Source organism: Enoplosus armatus, chromosome 13 (genome assembly GCF_043641665.1).
Source record: "Enoplosus armatus isolate fEnoArm2 chromosome 13, fEnoArm2.hap1, whole genome shotgun sequence".
Lineage (NCBI taxonomy): Eukaryota > Metazoa > Chordata > Actinopteri > Centrarchiformes > Enoplosidae > Enoplosus > Enoplosus armatus.
Genome location: NC_092192.1, coordinates 16,149,265 through 16,164,332, shown reverse-complemented (window position 1 = coordinate 16,164,332; position 15,068 = coordinate 16,149,265). Strand labels below are relative to the sequence as shown.

General features: G+C 42.4%; 2 protein-coding genes across 4 annotated transcripts in view; one reads left to right on the top strand and one right to left on the bottom strand.

Moving 5' to 3' along the window:
* LOC139294933 (cell adhesion molecule DSCAML1-like) overlaps positions 1-444 on the top strand; it is a 49,885-nt gene extending 49,441 nt beyond the window's left edge. For all 3 annotated transcript variants that reach the window (XM_070916938.1, XM_070916939.1, XM_070916937.1), the window contains one exon: positions 11-444. In XM_070916938.1, the coding sequence (XP_070773039.1) occupies positions 11-444 (434 nt within the window). The remainder of the gene's footprint in view (positions 1-10) is intronic.
* A 7,008-nt stretch (positions 445-7,452) lies between these two features.
* On the bottom strand, positions 7,453-13,456 carry arhgap35b (Rho GTPase activating protein 35b). Its single transcript, XM_070917564.1, has 6 exons — positions 9,689-13,456; positions 9,131-9,272; positions 8,656-8,733; positions 8,338-8,469; positions 7,997-8,102; positions 7,453-7,864 (listed from the first exon to the last, which is right to left on the bottom strand). Exons 1-6 carry the CDS (start codon positions 13,406-13,408, stop codon positions 7,453-7,455), a joined length of 4,590 nt encoding a protein of 1,529 aa, XP_070773665.1. The 5' UTR covers positions 13,409-13,456.
* Between the last annotated feature and the right edge of the window lie 1,612 nt (positions 13,457-15,068).

Sequence of the window (15,068 nt, the reverse complement as noted above, 5' to 3'; positions counted from 1 at the left end):
CCTCTTTCAGGTGAATTCTGCAACCTACCCCTCTACATGAAGACAGACCCATTCTTCCGCAAGCAAGGGGAGCTACATGACCCGTGCCCAGCTGTGCCACCGCGGGAAGCTTCAATCCGCAGCCTGACGCAACGGGCGTATCACACCCAGGGCCGTCACAAGACTCTTGACCCTGCCAAGCAGCAGGCCCTGACGCTGGGCCATTCTGGGCTGGGCAGCTTGGGTGCGAGCTCGGGCACTGCCACCTTGCCCCAAAGGACTCTCACCATGCCCAGCTCCAACACTGCAGCAACAGCTTCCACTTCCAGCACGAGTAGCAACCCCACCAACAGTAACAAGGTGGGGGGCTCTAGAGACTCGCTGCTAGAGAGCAGCTCCTCTGCGCTGGGGAGACTGCAGAAACAGAGTGTGGGGGCCTACTCCAAGTCATACACGCTGGTGTAGTCCACTCTCTTGCACAGACTTGCATTGCTGTCCCACTCCTCAGCCAGCCCCACTCTGGCACTCTTCAGTCTGGGCCAGAAAGGGCATGCAACCATCTTTCTTTAAACCCAACTAATGGTGAACTGCCCTGCGTTCTGTCTAATTTTCCTCGGGGTAGGTGTTCTCCCAGACAGAGACCCAGCTAACCCTACTTTTCATGTTCACCTGGGACTCTACAAAAGAATTACTAACTCCAACTAACAGTTCCAGCCGGCTGGTGCTCAGCTCCGCTCAGTTCTCGCGGGACTTGCACAGCAAAAAAAACAGGAAGCGATTCTGTGGTCATTTGGAAATATTGACTATAATTGAGGAGCTAAATGCTCTGTGTTTATGATGATGAAGACTACGATAGCCAGTATGAAGCTGTGTGGCCATCCTGTCTCTCATACGCACACACATACTGTCCTCCATAGTTTGAGTATTATTGTCAATTTGCAGGACTTCCAGTTAAGTTCCCCTATTCTTACTGTATCTTTCACCCTCTATGTGTCTCTTAAAGTCCCAAATAGCTATTGGCAAATTTTCTCTTAATGGTAATTCCAAAAGAAAATGATTCAGGTTCACTTCCAAGAAGGATAACATTTCTATCACACTAATGTTCTCCACACATCTCTCTCCAGCTGAACAGTGTCTAAGTTTTTAATCAAATCATGACAACCCAAATGAACCAGCTATAATTTCTCACATAACAAATAGAGAATATTTGGTATTATAAAGAATTTACATATATATTTCTATGTAGGTATATTATTGACATTTAAGTGAAATTATGACAAAGTATAAATTGTATTTACTACAATAGTGTAGTAGTATATACAGCAATTTAATGTTAATGTCAAATTTAAGAACGAGACAATCGCTCAATCATGAAATTTAAAAAAAGAGAAATTTTAAAAAAGGTTGGACTAAAGAAAGAAAAAGTTTAGTATATATACGGGATGTTCTGTATGTTTCTGTAGGTAGACCGACTAAGAGAAGAGTGTTTTCGCTCCTGTATGAACAGAGAGTGGCCCGTTCCAAGCCCCATGTTGAGATGGGAAAAGAAAGATAGGCTACTTAGTTTTAGTGTCAGTTCCTGAAAGGGGCAGGCTGGCTGGGTGAACAGATAATAACCTCCCTGGTCTGCTTTGCTGAGTGTGTTCGGTGGAAACAATCAAGACAGAAAGCCTCCTGTAATATTATTTAAGTCTGGTCGTGAGGATATAGGCTATATGACTCTAGCTTGCATTCAGAAACCAAATCAGTGTCACGGAGGACCCTCAAATAGGTTTTACGTTGAGAGGAGGGTTGCAGACTTAAGGCTTCTGTCACAGATACAGTAACACATCCCACCAGCCTCTCAGCCAGCCTTGATGTCACTCAGCCGACCTTTGCTCTTTAAAGAAATGGATATCTAGCTGAAGGAATCCCAGTCATGATGTGAATGAAGTCAAATTATATAATGTTGAGCAATGTTATATGTCAGGGAGTTCAGTTTTGAAAATGATATAATGTTCACTCAATTGATATCTTTGTTGTTGCCCTGTCTGAAGTACTGTATATGTCCCTCTTTCTTTATCTCCATTTTGCGCTAATGTACATTCACACCAGAACCTATTGGAATGTCTTTTTGAAGCATCTCCATGATAGTGTTTTGTGGTTTATATTTATTTATCCATTTGCTTTATTTGTTTGTTTGTTTAGGGGAGGGGTTATCTGTTGGTCTGTTGATTTTGATTTATAATATTCATTGTCATTTGTTTGGGTTTTTTTGTCAAAATTTATTTTGGTTCCAGGGGCCAAACAGTACTAAGGTATGTGGCCTGTGGCTAAAACCAGTTCAGCCAAGTGAAATCAGGGACTCGTAGCTCTTTTGGTCACACAAACTACTGTTGTGTATATACTGGACTGGAGTCGGTCTGTAAACCTGAAGCACTCAGACTCCCGCCCCTTTTCCCCCATTCAGATAAATTAAAGTAAAAATTCACCCACCTGAACATACTAGATCCATCCTCTCTACCTTTATCAGTGTTGTTTATAGATTAAGTCTTGTACATAAAACACAGTTTTGTATGAAGAGCTATTTTCGTCAGAATAAATCAGGGGACACATCAGGGTTGAATGCCCCAATTTCAAAATTGAAATAGTATCAAAAATAAAGTATTTTACTTCTGAAATGGGCAAAAAAACATTTTTCTTTCCCTTTATGTTTTTGATACTAATTTGTTGAATTTTTATTCTTTTTTAAAGGTCTTTTGATGTTGTCATTTGTCCTATTTACTTTTTTATTATCATTATTTTGTATTTTGTTCATCCTCAGAAAATCATTGCATGCTTGCTAAAAGGGAAAAATTGAAGGTAAAAATGTATGAAAATCAAAAACAAAAAAAAAACAAAAAATGTTGAGGGTATCCCAAACGTTTGTTTGAGTTGCTTGTTATAGCAATTGCTTGTGTTCAAAAGTACATTTTCTATGAAAAGAAAGCAAAAACTAAAAAGATCATTCTAACACCTTGTGCAATAAAGCTATCTTTCATACGTCACGGCTTCTGTCATTCTCAACAGGTTTGTTTGCATATCATCTGAAAATGTTTGAACTGACTTTCACATTGAATTAACAGATGAAGCAGCATTTCATACTTGCAGATCATTGGACCAACCTGTGATGGGTTGACATGTGACACAACACCAAATCTAATGATATAAAAATATGAAGAAAGTATTCGGTGTTGATACTCAGCTAATAATATTAAGATAAAATATAAACATAGTATGAAAATACAAACATTTATCCGGTATGAAATTGGCCAAAGCATTATGAAAATGAGATATGAGAATCTAATAAAAGCATACACTATGTGAATTTAACAATGGACAGATGACTTAAAGGGGTACTGCAGGAATTTACTATTCTACATCCATAAAGTTTGGGGCCTGTGAGAAACAGATTTTAAATGACGGTCAAAATTGAAGCAGCAGAGGCAGCGATATCCTGACTTGCAGTCCCTAGTCAAGCCCCGAAAACACTGGATCCTACACTTCCCATAATGCAACTTGATAGCATCTTTCATTAGACCCTCCCTGCCTGATAAACTGCCATCTCTTTAAAACTCCACACAGCCAGTTTGTAACACTGCCTTTTTTTGTAATAAGTTTGAAGTCTGTAACTGTTTTCACAGGCAGCATAGCACTCCTCATGACAAATAATTTGAGCTTAATGTGTAAAACTGAAGTGCCCCTTTAAAAGTGCAGTAAATTCGTCTATATGGTCATACAAACTGCAGGTACATAATAATGTATATTTATTGTAATAGGCCTTGCCACAGTGTGTTGATCAAACACAGAGGACGCAGGGGGGTTGAGTGTGTTCTTGACATATACAAGAACCACATACAGGTTATACATTGAACACAGCTGCCATTAATAACAACAGGCCTACTGAACAGCCTAGAACTAAGACAGGGTAGCAAATTCAGTTCAGTAATTGACTATATGCTCTCTTACTCTAGTGATTGCTTAATGTGACATTATCAATGAAAGGTTCAGTCAAATGTGTTCCATATTGTTAGGTCAGGCTGTCATCAACTACAGCATTTATAATTTGGCTGGAGAGTTCATCAATACACTAGACTGGTAAAAAATAGCACAGCGTGTGTCAACATATAAATAGTATAAGAGCATATTGAACATAAGTGAAGCGCCTAGACTGAAGGTGAACTGTAGTTGCTCATCATCCTTCACCCACCGCCATAGCTGTGGTGTAAGTTGTCTAAGATTTCTGTTTGACCTCAGTGACCAGAGTTGAATCTGCCATCTGAAGTGGAAGGAGTGAACGGGAAACGGGACAGCACGACACACGGTAATCCTCACTGAGTAATGAGATGTGGCAAGAAGACGCCCACTTCTTCTTAGCTCTGCAGCTATGCAGCCACAAGATGGCGTCATAACATTATAATGCCCTTCCCCTCCACACAAGTTAATGGATACTGTGACGAAAGTATTCTGCCAAAAGAGTGCAGTCACTCATGACGGATATGCTCTGAATAATTGATGTTTTTCAGAGTCACCTGCACCAGTGCCTAAATACTACAGCTTCTAGTTACTACAGCAGAGGTCTTTCTGCATGTAATGTGAGTTGTGAAGCATTAAGCTTGTTTATTAGAAGGATGCTGCATGGATAGAAGAGTTAAAAAGTGTGCTTTATACAGATGTAGCATGGCCTCTGATTATCCTTGGGGAGCAGCAGCCACATATTTATGCCTTGTTGTGTGTTTGTCAATCAGGAAAATAATTGAACCCACCCTCCACTATTCCACGGTGAGAAATGTGGATAATAGTAGCCCGTCTAATATTTTGTCAGATGACAGCGGGGTGAAATGGGGCTTTTCAAAAGACTGTCGATTTTCACATAATACTGAAAATTGTAACCAACAAAATTATATGCTTGATATTCCTGATTGCCTGGGCCCCATTGTTGTGACAATACCAATCTAACTGCTTTTGTGTGGCTTTGTAAATTAATAAATAATCAGACAATGCAGTTTTAACAATGAGGTTCCAATCTCATTTCAAACTTGAGGTTCACAAATTGTGACATTAATGGATGGTACCTCTCAAACCGTAAAAAGGCTCAATGAAAGACACAAACACATGCACCACAAGAAAGCTGAGGACAATTTTACAAGATTTAATTTATTAACTATTATACAGTTCACATAAGGCCTTCATCTTCAAACACTATTCTCAGTCAGACAAATTCCATGGTTTGCTCTTGGTGCACAGTACATAGACTTTCACGTTTCAGCTATTTCACTTTAGTATTTGTTTTGTTCTCGTACTAATTTCATGTTTTAAAACAGGAAGAGGCTTTCATCCTTCCCCCTTGGTGTTTTTTTAAATCATGCACTAAACTTAAGTGGCCTTGAACCATTCACAAAAATTGTAAAAATGGACTTTCAATCATTGAAATACACACTAGAAATGTTTTCTACCATTGACTAAAGGGTGGTGTTCCCCAACATACAAATAAACAACCATTATAGAGTAGTATGCACTCACTTTTTTGCTCATTGAACAGCAGATTTTTGCCAAGGTTGTGTCAGAAGTCAAGTGATGCAGTAAGATTTTATACTCCCAGGAATCGTGTTATAGTGGGACAGTTGGCTTGGTTGGTTCTGTGCCAGTCTTAATGTTACAGCTTACAGCTCTGAGCAGTTTGAGAAGAGCCCTCAGTTTAGTCTGATAAACACATAAAATGACTGACTTCCAACAGCATTGCGATTCCAAAAGTACCAGTAAGTGATGATCCCAAATACTACTACAACCAATGATCTAACTAGTCTGGTCATTGTTGCAACCAAGAACCATAACAGAGCCACAAACATCCAGAACTTATATGTCTGGTGGTCCATTTTGACTTGTCCCCATTGAAAAGACAGTGCTTCCTCTCATACGTTTAATGGTTAAAATGATCAGGTCTTCATTAACAGTGTTACCACTGAAAATGTGCTGCTTGTTTTCCATGAAAAGGGAGGACAATATGCCAGCACAAAACTAATTCACTAGAGCAGGTAAACGGCCGGTGGTCCTTCCTGAATGTGTCCCATCCACAAATATGTAACTTCTACTGGTCATCGTATTGTATAGCAGGACTAGCAGTAACAGTGCGTTGAGAAAACTAAACCTTCCGAGTTAAAGGTCCTTAATATTAGATGAATACAAAGAGCTTGGTTTGATAGACAGCCACAGCAACACATCCAGCAACCTATCATGTTTCAAGCGTTTGGTTTCCATGGACACCAGATGGCAATGTAGAGTTGTGTTATGGTATGACTAGATTACACATTCAATAATGGCAAAATTTCTCCTTCACTTGACTGATGGCAGGCAAAGTCCTCTCTGATATCATAATGGTCTAATTAAACCACACTTCCCTAAACATCCACTCTGATCAACCAACAGCTAGAAAGAGGACAAACTCTAAAAAGAAAACTATTTTTCACATGGCTGGATGAATGAGGAAAATGAATAGATTCAGATTTCCCATCCACCTAAAATGGGACCTCTGGATCAACTTAAAGAACTCAAGTTTTTACAAAAAGGATCTTGTTTCACAAGCCTGCGCTGATGCCACACTCAACCACTAAACAGACAATATGGACAATTAATCAATGTGGCATTTCTTCAAATTTAACACTACACTATCAAAAAGTGCTTCAGATAAGTTTGTGGATACAAAAACAAGTTTGATGTAAACAAAGTTTGATCTGCCAGAGCTCTGTAGAGACAATGGGTATGGCTGTTTGAGCTGTGAAATTAAAAACACACAAGAAAACAGTATGTCAAGAAAAAAAAAACCCTTTTGAGGGAAAAACAACAGTGAACATTAAAGTGCATCCCTGGATATGTAACCCCCCCCCCCATCCCTTCCCCTTCCCTTCCCCATGCTGACCCCTCAAGTAGAGCCGATGAGAGGAACCCCAAAGGCAGACAGAGGATCCTCTGCTATATGGAGCAAACTGCTGCCCAAAGGACCTACAGAGGAACAGTCTAAAAATCCAGTGGCAGTACTTTCATGAGAAACAAAACTAAAACAGTTACACAGATATAAACATGGTGGCCACAAATCAATTCTTCCAGCTTGGCATGGAGGTTTCTATTTCTTGGTAGTATAGGATAAGTGGTGGCTGTTGACAGAAGAGGGGCTTGCTGTGACAGTGACCTCTGTCCTCCACTTCTGACCTGATGTCATATTCCAGGCGATCAGGGGCTCAGAGGGCAGAGGCAGAGTGACTGATAATGGTAGCCTGCCCTGATGCACACAAGTATGGATACAAATGGCAGGTTAGGGAAGTTTCTTAGTCACTTTCTAACCTATGTTGTTCATGATCAAAAATGTAGTGTGCAAGCACACATTTTTTTTTTTTTGTGTGTGTGTGAATTGGTGATAAGGTCCAGCATCATCATGGGCACACGTGGTTTCACTGGCTCTCACAGTGTCTCTTGTTCGGCAGGGGAATGGTGGGAGTGGGGGTGCTGGTGGAGGGGAGGGAGCAGAGACTGCAGGGGAGACTGGGGGGTGGTGGGCGGGGACTGCTGCAGGGGGCTGAAGTGTGTGGTGGTGTGGGGAGGAGAGGAGCGGTAACAAGAGTAGGCAGAGCTCCCGCTGAGGGTGGTGGTGGGCGAGGCAGGGAGGCCTGCTAGGCCGGTGGGGGAGTCGAGGAGGGGCTGGTTGTAAAAGAAGAATGCACACTGGTGGATGAATGTCTCGATGATTGTCTGGTAGGTGCGTGTGGCAGTCAGGGCATCCATAGTGGTGAAGTCTGGCCTCATGAGAGTGGGCCAGAAACAGATGGACAAGTTTTCACTGGTCATCAAGTTCAACCTGTTCAGCTGGCTCACCCTGGGAAAAACACACAAATAGACACCAATTTATTAATTCTCATCATACAGCGCAGACACAAACAGATGGGTGTCTACCACAGAAGACCAAGAAATCCATGAAAGTGATTTAAACAGTAGACAGGGAACTTACTTGTGTAAGTGGCTCACTACATATTTGAAGACATCATAATTCTCCCTGGGGAACCTCCTCAGGACATCCTTCATGGTATATAGCCTCTGTTCTCTGTCATTAATTTCTGCACACACAGAGAGAGAAGTTACCATTAAAACCGAGATCTCATCATCACAAACAGTAATTTGAAACTAAAATGTCTCGCTACACTACCATGAAAATTATTCTTGTCAAACACCTAAAACAGTGTAAACAGAGCAAAGCAGGTCTGCCAAAACCTTCCCTACCCTCTTCCCTCCTAAAGAAATAATCTTTTATGTTCTAGTAAAGACCCTCCCAGCCCAGCAGTGTTTGCTTACTGAAAGCATCCAATAGGTCCACCTGCAGAGCACAAGGCACCAGGGGTTCAGGCAGCTCAGAGAAGAAGCTTTTGAGGCCTCCAGCCACAGTGTTTATGGAGAAGTCTTTCTCCACTAGGTCTAATCCGTGGTCTACACAAGGAGAGAGAGAGTTAAAGGGATCACAGAAAATAAGCCCATCAGTAGAAGCTGTCATCAGGACCAAACAATCAGTTGCATGACACTTTCCTTTAGTAAATCTCTGTTTATGTTTTGATTAGGCAGTCACATAATTGCATGTCAAACAGCTGGTTCAAACAAGTCTGATGAGCAACTCACCCTGTTCAAACTGCCTCTGCATGCTTTCCATCTCTGACTTGTTGCCGCTTACGCGGTACAAACCCTCTGTGTTCAGGCCTGAGGAAAAAAGAGCGCAGCAGAGAAAAGGGGGAAGACGTGGGGGGGCACAGTGGGAAACAAGCAAAGCACAAACACTTCATTAGCCCCATTGCAAACAGACATGACAATACAGATGCTGGCAGTTTCTAAAAGAGTACTTAACAGAATAAACCCTTGTATTTCACATCATACTGTGGTTATGAACAGGTGCACGGGTTAAGGAGATCTAACAATAACCATGTTAGTCAAGTGACTAATCAATAACATTAATTTCATAAAATATATTTACCTATAGTGAAGGATAAAAACGGATAAATGACCATTGTCAGTATTTCCCAGAATAAAACTTTAACTCAGATTTTGCATACATCACATGCACAGCATCACAATAAGGGTAAAAGACAAAACAACTGACCTGTTGTCTCAATGAAGCGGACACACTTCTCGATGAAGAGCGGGATAGGTCTGTCTGGGGATACCACACTCACTAGGGGGACCCCAAAGTAATTGCTCTCTGGTGGCTTGGGAATAGCTGGACGGGCCTTTGGCCTTGTTTTCTGTGAAGTATGAATGACAGAGGAGTCTGAGTGTCTCAAACACGGATAATTATGCGGATACTAAGGGGCGCTCATTGGATTCAAACAAAATGTGTTTGTCCTCGTCAGTAGCAAATCAGGAGTTCCTAACATTCAGGTACAAGCTCAATGTCTAAATACTCCCCGAGAAATTACCACAGTTTCAACATGCTCACTCATCAGTGACCTCAATATATTTTATACTATCTGTGATAGCACTACTATGCCTATAGAAATGAAAAAAAATTAGTTTTTTACAAGGGCAATATCAATGAAAACAGTTAAAAAAACAAGCAATTAAATAATTAACAACAACTTCTGTATGATATTATGGACAAGTAAATGAAAAAAGCTACCTTTTCTTGATCAAAAACAGAAAAGGGTGGTATAATACACACCTTGGCTGTTCGTCGCAGGCTCTTCAGAATGTTCCTCTTTTTCGGGTCCTCACTCTCCTCATTGACAAGACTTTCGCCTTTCAGGGTCCCAAAGTCATCTTCCTTGGACTTTGGAAGAGCTCCCATCTCATCATCGCTGCCTATGAAGCTTGTACGAAAGCTGCTGAACTTGCCGAGCCGCTTGGAGCGGTCACGGTACAGACGAGGCTTCACCCCCGCTGCTGAGAACTTCCTCCTTCGCTCCAGAGAGCTGCTGTCTGCTTCGCTGTCTGAGCCATTTCCATTGGAGTGCATCCTGTTGGAGTTGCGGATGGTGATGATTTTGCCTTGTGTGCTGTCATGTGGCACTGAGTAGATGATCTCTTCATTGCTAGGGCGGGGTTTTGAAACTGCGTCAATGGGCTCGGCATAGTCTGAGGGATCGTAGCCCACATCCCCACCAGGAACCCAGGTAACAGCAGAGGGTAGGGAGCGACGATGACCTAGTGTATCGATATATGGGTTACGGCTCACCTTCCGGAAGTCAAAAGTGACCCCTGGTTTAACTCTCACTTGGGGGGGTACTTTGTTGTTGAGTTTGTTCTCAAAGTCTCTGATATCAGAGATGACAGAGATGTCACTGGAATCTAAGTCAGGCAGGTTGAAGCCCCCACTATGAGAAGTGAGTGTGCCATCATAGTATGGTGGCGAGGGCTCAACGTCATCCTCTGAATCCAGGAACATGGTGACAGGACTGGGAGAACTGCAGCGTGGGGAGTACACATTTTCATTGGTGCATGCTTCAGCGACATTATCGTACATGTGTGTGGCTTCCACAATGTTGCGTTTCTCTACCACCTCCATCAGAAAAGAATGGAACATTTCTATCCTGTGCAGGCCTCCTACCACCCCACCAGATCCACAAACCACGCTATTGAAACGACCCTCAATCTCATGGGCTAGCTCCTCCCCCTGGATCTGCTGTTCACAGGCATAGTCGCTGTCAGTGAGCTCTGCCTGGCTATCTCCCACTGCCAACAGCTGAACTGGGATGATGTCCTGAACCTCACATAAGAAGGCACACAGGGTCTCCAGGGAGGCTTTTCGGGAGACAGAGTACACAGCAATATAGCCGTGTACTAGCCTGCTCTTCCGCAAAGTGAAAGAGGCGTGGTATGAGAGCAGAGAGAGCTCTATAGCCAGCTTGTGTCCACCAACTGTCTGCTCCAGCAATACCGAGGTGCCACTATTAGACATGGGCCTGCAGTGCTGATGCATTAGGAAAGGGGACAGGAGCTGCTCAATGTCATAGGAGTCTCCACACATTAAGCACATGACGATGCGAAGGTCTGCCTCTGGGGCCGGCTGATGAGGAGAGTCTCTGAGACCTGGGGGCTCAGGGAGGAGGGGTGGGGAGCTGCTACTAAAGGATGTGCTCCTCCTAATGTCCAGAAGGCCTCTCAGCACCTGGTTGATTTGAGTCTCATTGACATTATGGCCATAACCCACACCAGGGGAGGCAGGGTCTAAAAAGCTACACTGCAGTCTCCTTGCAACCTGCTGTCCCTGTGTTATTAGGTTTAAGGCAGTTTCTCCACCTATATCTACATATGATCCTACGCCTCTTTTAGTGACTAAAAGCAGTGATGTTGGCAGCTGTGCTAGCTGGCTATCCCTTCGACCTAAAGTTGATTCTCTAAGTCGCTCAAGGCTTTCAACCACATAGGAGAGGGATTCTTTTGAATTATACAGACACAGACATCCGTGAGGGGTGAAAGTAGGGGTGTGGAAGGAATTTACTGGAAGACGTACATTTCCTTCAATAGGCCGCAGTGTCAGTTCATACATCTTCCCGTCTAACACATACCAGTCATCATTTGTGCAGAGAGCCCTAATCTCATTGGCAAATTCTCTGGCCAGTCCATCCTTCCCTAGTATGACAAGGTTAATTCTGTCAGCCTTGGTGTCCCCAAAATGAGCTTTCACATCAAAAAAGGGGTAACACGTGGGGAAACGTGACACTAAGAGTTGTTCAATCTTAGAGTCTCCACAGTGAGGACTGCTGGGGCATGTCTCCTTGGTAGGGTGATAGACAAAGTGGATATGCTTCAATACCAGAGCATCTCTTTCAGCTGGAAGCTTTTGCAGCGCCTTAAACCTTTGTTCCTCCCCCAAAACCTCCTGAATTGCCCCCATCTTCTCCTTACTTGGCTTGGCATCCACCTCAAGCTCATAGAAAAGCTCAGAGTACTCCAGTAAGAGCTCCTGGAAGTCTTCTTTAGCGCGGTCAATCATCTCCTTCTGATGGCGGTTGTACAGGTCCAAGTACTCTGGTTCCTCAAGCCACTGGTAGAACTCTTCATTCATGATGAAGCTGCGGGCCTCCTCCCAAGGTTTACCAGGTGTGACAAAGGGAGAGGAGGCTAACTTCTGTTTAAACTCCAGCCTCATCTCTGCCCGTCTGCACTCATTACGCAGATGTTCCAGGTGGGCATTAAATAGTTCCTCTGCTTCAGCAGTCTCCAGTAGGTCTGAAGGGATACGCTCATCTTCCATGTTATCAATGTGAGATGTATCCTCCCATGGTGAGTCTTCCAGAACAACAAACCAGTGGGCAAAGTGCTGCTTGGATTCAAGGACCTTCTGTACCCCAGACCAGCTCAGCTGATCTATCTCATCCAGGTCAGGCACCAAAGAACTAAGTGCTAAAGGAAGAGTGCTCAAGTATATTTTGCGACGCCTCTCAATATGTTCCTGTTTCAAACGGTAGACATGCTGTTGAAAAAGCTTCTTGCATTTAGCCGTTCCCTCCAAGAAGACATATTCTTTGTACTCTGGGGAGGTGTTCATGCGTCGACTGGTGTTTAGCCAGGTTTCATTATGATTCTTTACTATACGGTTGATTAGCCATTCATAGCGATCCTTGGCAGAAGCTATCTGCTGACTCTGGAGCTTTAGTGCTTCAAAGTAAGGAATGATCTTGGGCTTGCCCCTGCCCTTATCAATAAGTTGAACCAACGTAAGGAAGGCAAGATCCACATTTATATTTGAGCGTGCAGATGTCTCAACTACTGGTAGACTCTTTTTTGTGATGGCAAAGGTATGTGCATCTTTGATGTAGCGTTCAACTCCTTCATCACATTTGGTGAGGACCAGCACAATGGGCTTCTTAGTCTTGCTAAGCTGACCATACAGGTTTGTGACAAATTTCAGCTGGTCATCAAAGTTGCGGTTCATGCCCCGGCTAACATCAACACAAAGCAGGAAGCCATCAACCTGCAGCTTGCCCTCAGGCATTTGTTTTTGCTCAAAGTCTTGCTCCAGGCCCAGCTGATCTGTGCAGAAGTACATGAGCTTCTCTGCTGAAGCCAGCTTGGTTGCGGCTGCACGTTTGATATAGGGCTGCATAGCAGTGCTACGGTGTGGCTGAAATGTCTGGTCATCGATGAATTCAGTTTGCTCAACAACATGCATCCTGCACTCAGGCCCCTCCTCAAGAACCCGCGATACCTCCCCCCAAAACAGAAAGTGATCATTATTAACCACTCGACCCCCAAAGTCACTGGTGCTCAACACTGATGTGTGGTCCAGGTAGAAGTCATCAGCACTGGGCCGCACATACCTATTACACAAGCAGGACTTGCCAACTCCACATTGCCCCTTCTCTTTCTCTGTTCCTGACAAACCCACCACAATTAGGTTGTAAATGGGCGATCGGGCATCTTGCTTTTTTGCCATCATAGTCTGCTGACGCTCATCCTGCCATAAACAGGCACTGTATAAAAGAGTCCACTTGAATGTTTGTCCATAAAGTTGCTGATCCACAGAGGAGATCAGATTTCACTTTCTTCTGCTTGGCTTCGATTTTAATAAATAAGAGTGAAGTGATATGAGCAGAGGGTTCTTTCATTCATTCCTTATATGAATCAGATCCTGTCAAAAAAAACAAAAAACAACAAAGACATCAGACAAACTGGGCAATCAACAAAAACACATTTTGAATTAAAAAGGGGTTGAAAAAAGACAATTTGAAAAACAGTCAAATGTCAGACCCTTAACCCTAGTACATACTAGGCAGCTATGATAAAATAAAAACATATCATATTAAAAATTCTTTATGTGATAATGGACTTGTGTTACTGACAGTGGGGGTTTTTTTGCCTTTGCATAAGGCCTTTTTGTATTTCTATCCTTCTTAATAATCGAGTGATCTCTAATAATAACAGAATATGAGATTGTCAAGAGGCACATTTTATTCCATTTTGTGCCCATTTCCTTTGTATACCAAATGATAAGCAAATGAAGGAATGGACCCTCTCAATAGTGAAGGCCGGGTATAATGTTTAATGTTGAACAGCAACCAGTGTTGGCTCTTTGAGCTCAACTGGTTATCTCCATGTTCATTACTATGGCCTTGATTGTGTATCAAGTCTGATCATTTGTCAAAAGCAATAAATTGTAATATGTGTGAAATCACTGCATTAATATTATTACTGTGCACACAAAGCTGTTATCAAACACTGCCGTAGTTTTGGGCATTATATCTAGCCACCACCAAAAGCATAATGAAGACTTGTTACAGGACCAGTAATGCCAACCAGTCACAACATCTCCTGCCATAGCTTTTAACAATAGCCAAAATAAAGTAAAGGCAATTTCAAATGAGGAAGCACACTGATTTTTGCAAATTTCAATAAATTGTCAGGCAGATTTATTATCCATTCTAGGGCTGCAACAATTGATCTCATTGTTGAATTCATCTGCTGATTATTTTCTCAAATAACTTCAACTTGTAAAAAAGTAAATTTTGCCTGAGCCCAAGGTGACGTCTTCAAATTGCTTGTTCAGTCTGACCAACAGTCTAAAAAAAGATATTCTATTTACTTTTATAGAAAACTAAGAAAACCATCAAATATTCACATGTAAGAAGCTGGACAAGTTTTTGGCCTTTTGCTTAAATATTGCTTCACTTTAAACATTGCTTTGATTATCAAACTGTTGCAGATGAATCTTACATCTATCGACTAATTGATTAATCAACTCATTTCAGCTCTGGAGCACTCATCTCAAGATAAAAACCTATGATATCAAACCAGGATCAAAATGACTACATTAATCCGATGAGAAAACATGTTGGGAGTGGTGCTCTTTAAAAGGACAATGTCAGCTGATCAGGGAGAGAGGTGACAAGCATGAAAATGACTATGATGTAGGCACCTCAGTTTTTCAACCCAAACGAAACAGCAGCTATCAGCCTGATCTCCAAAGACAAAACAGTGAATGAATGAAGAACTTATTAACAGAGTCAGACACATACAATCTGAACTTGCTCACCCCATTGAGACTAATGATAATACTTCCATTATTATAGCATTGAGTAATGCCTCCATTATTATAGCAC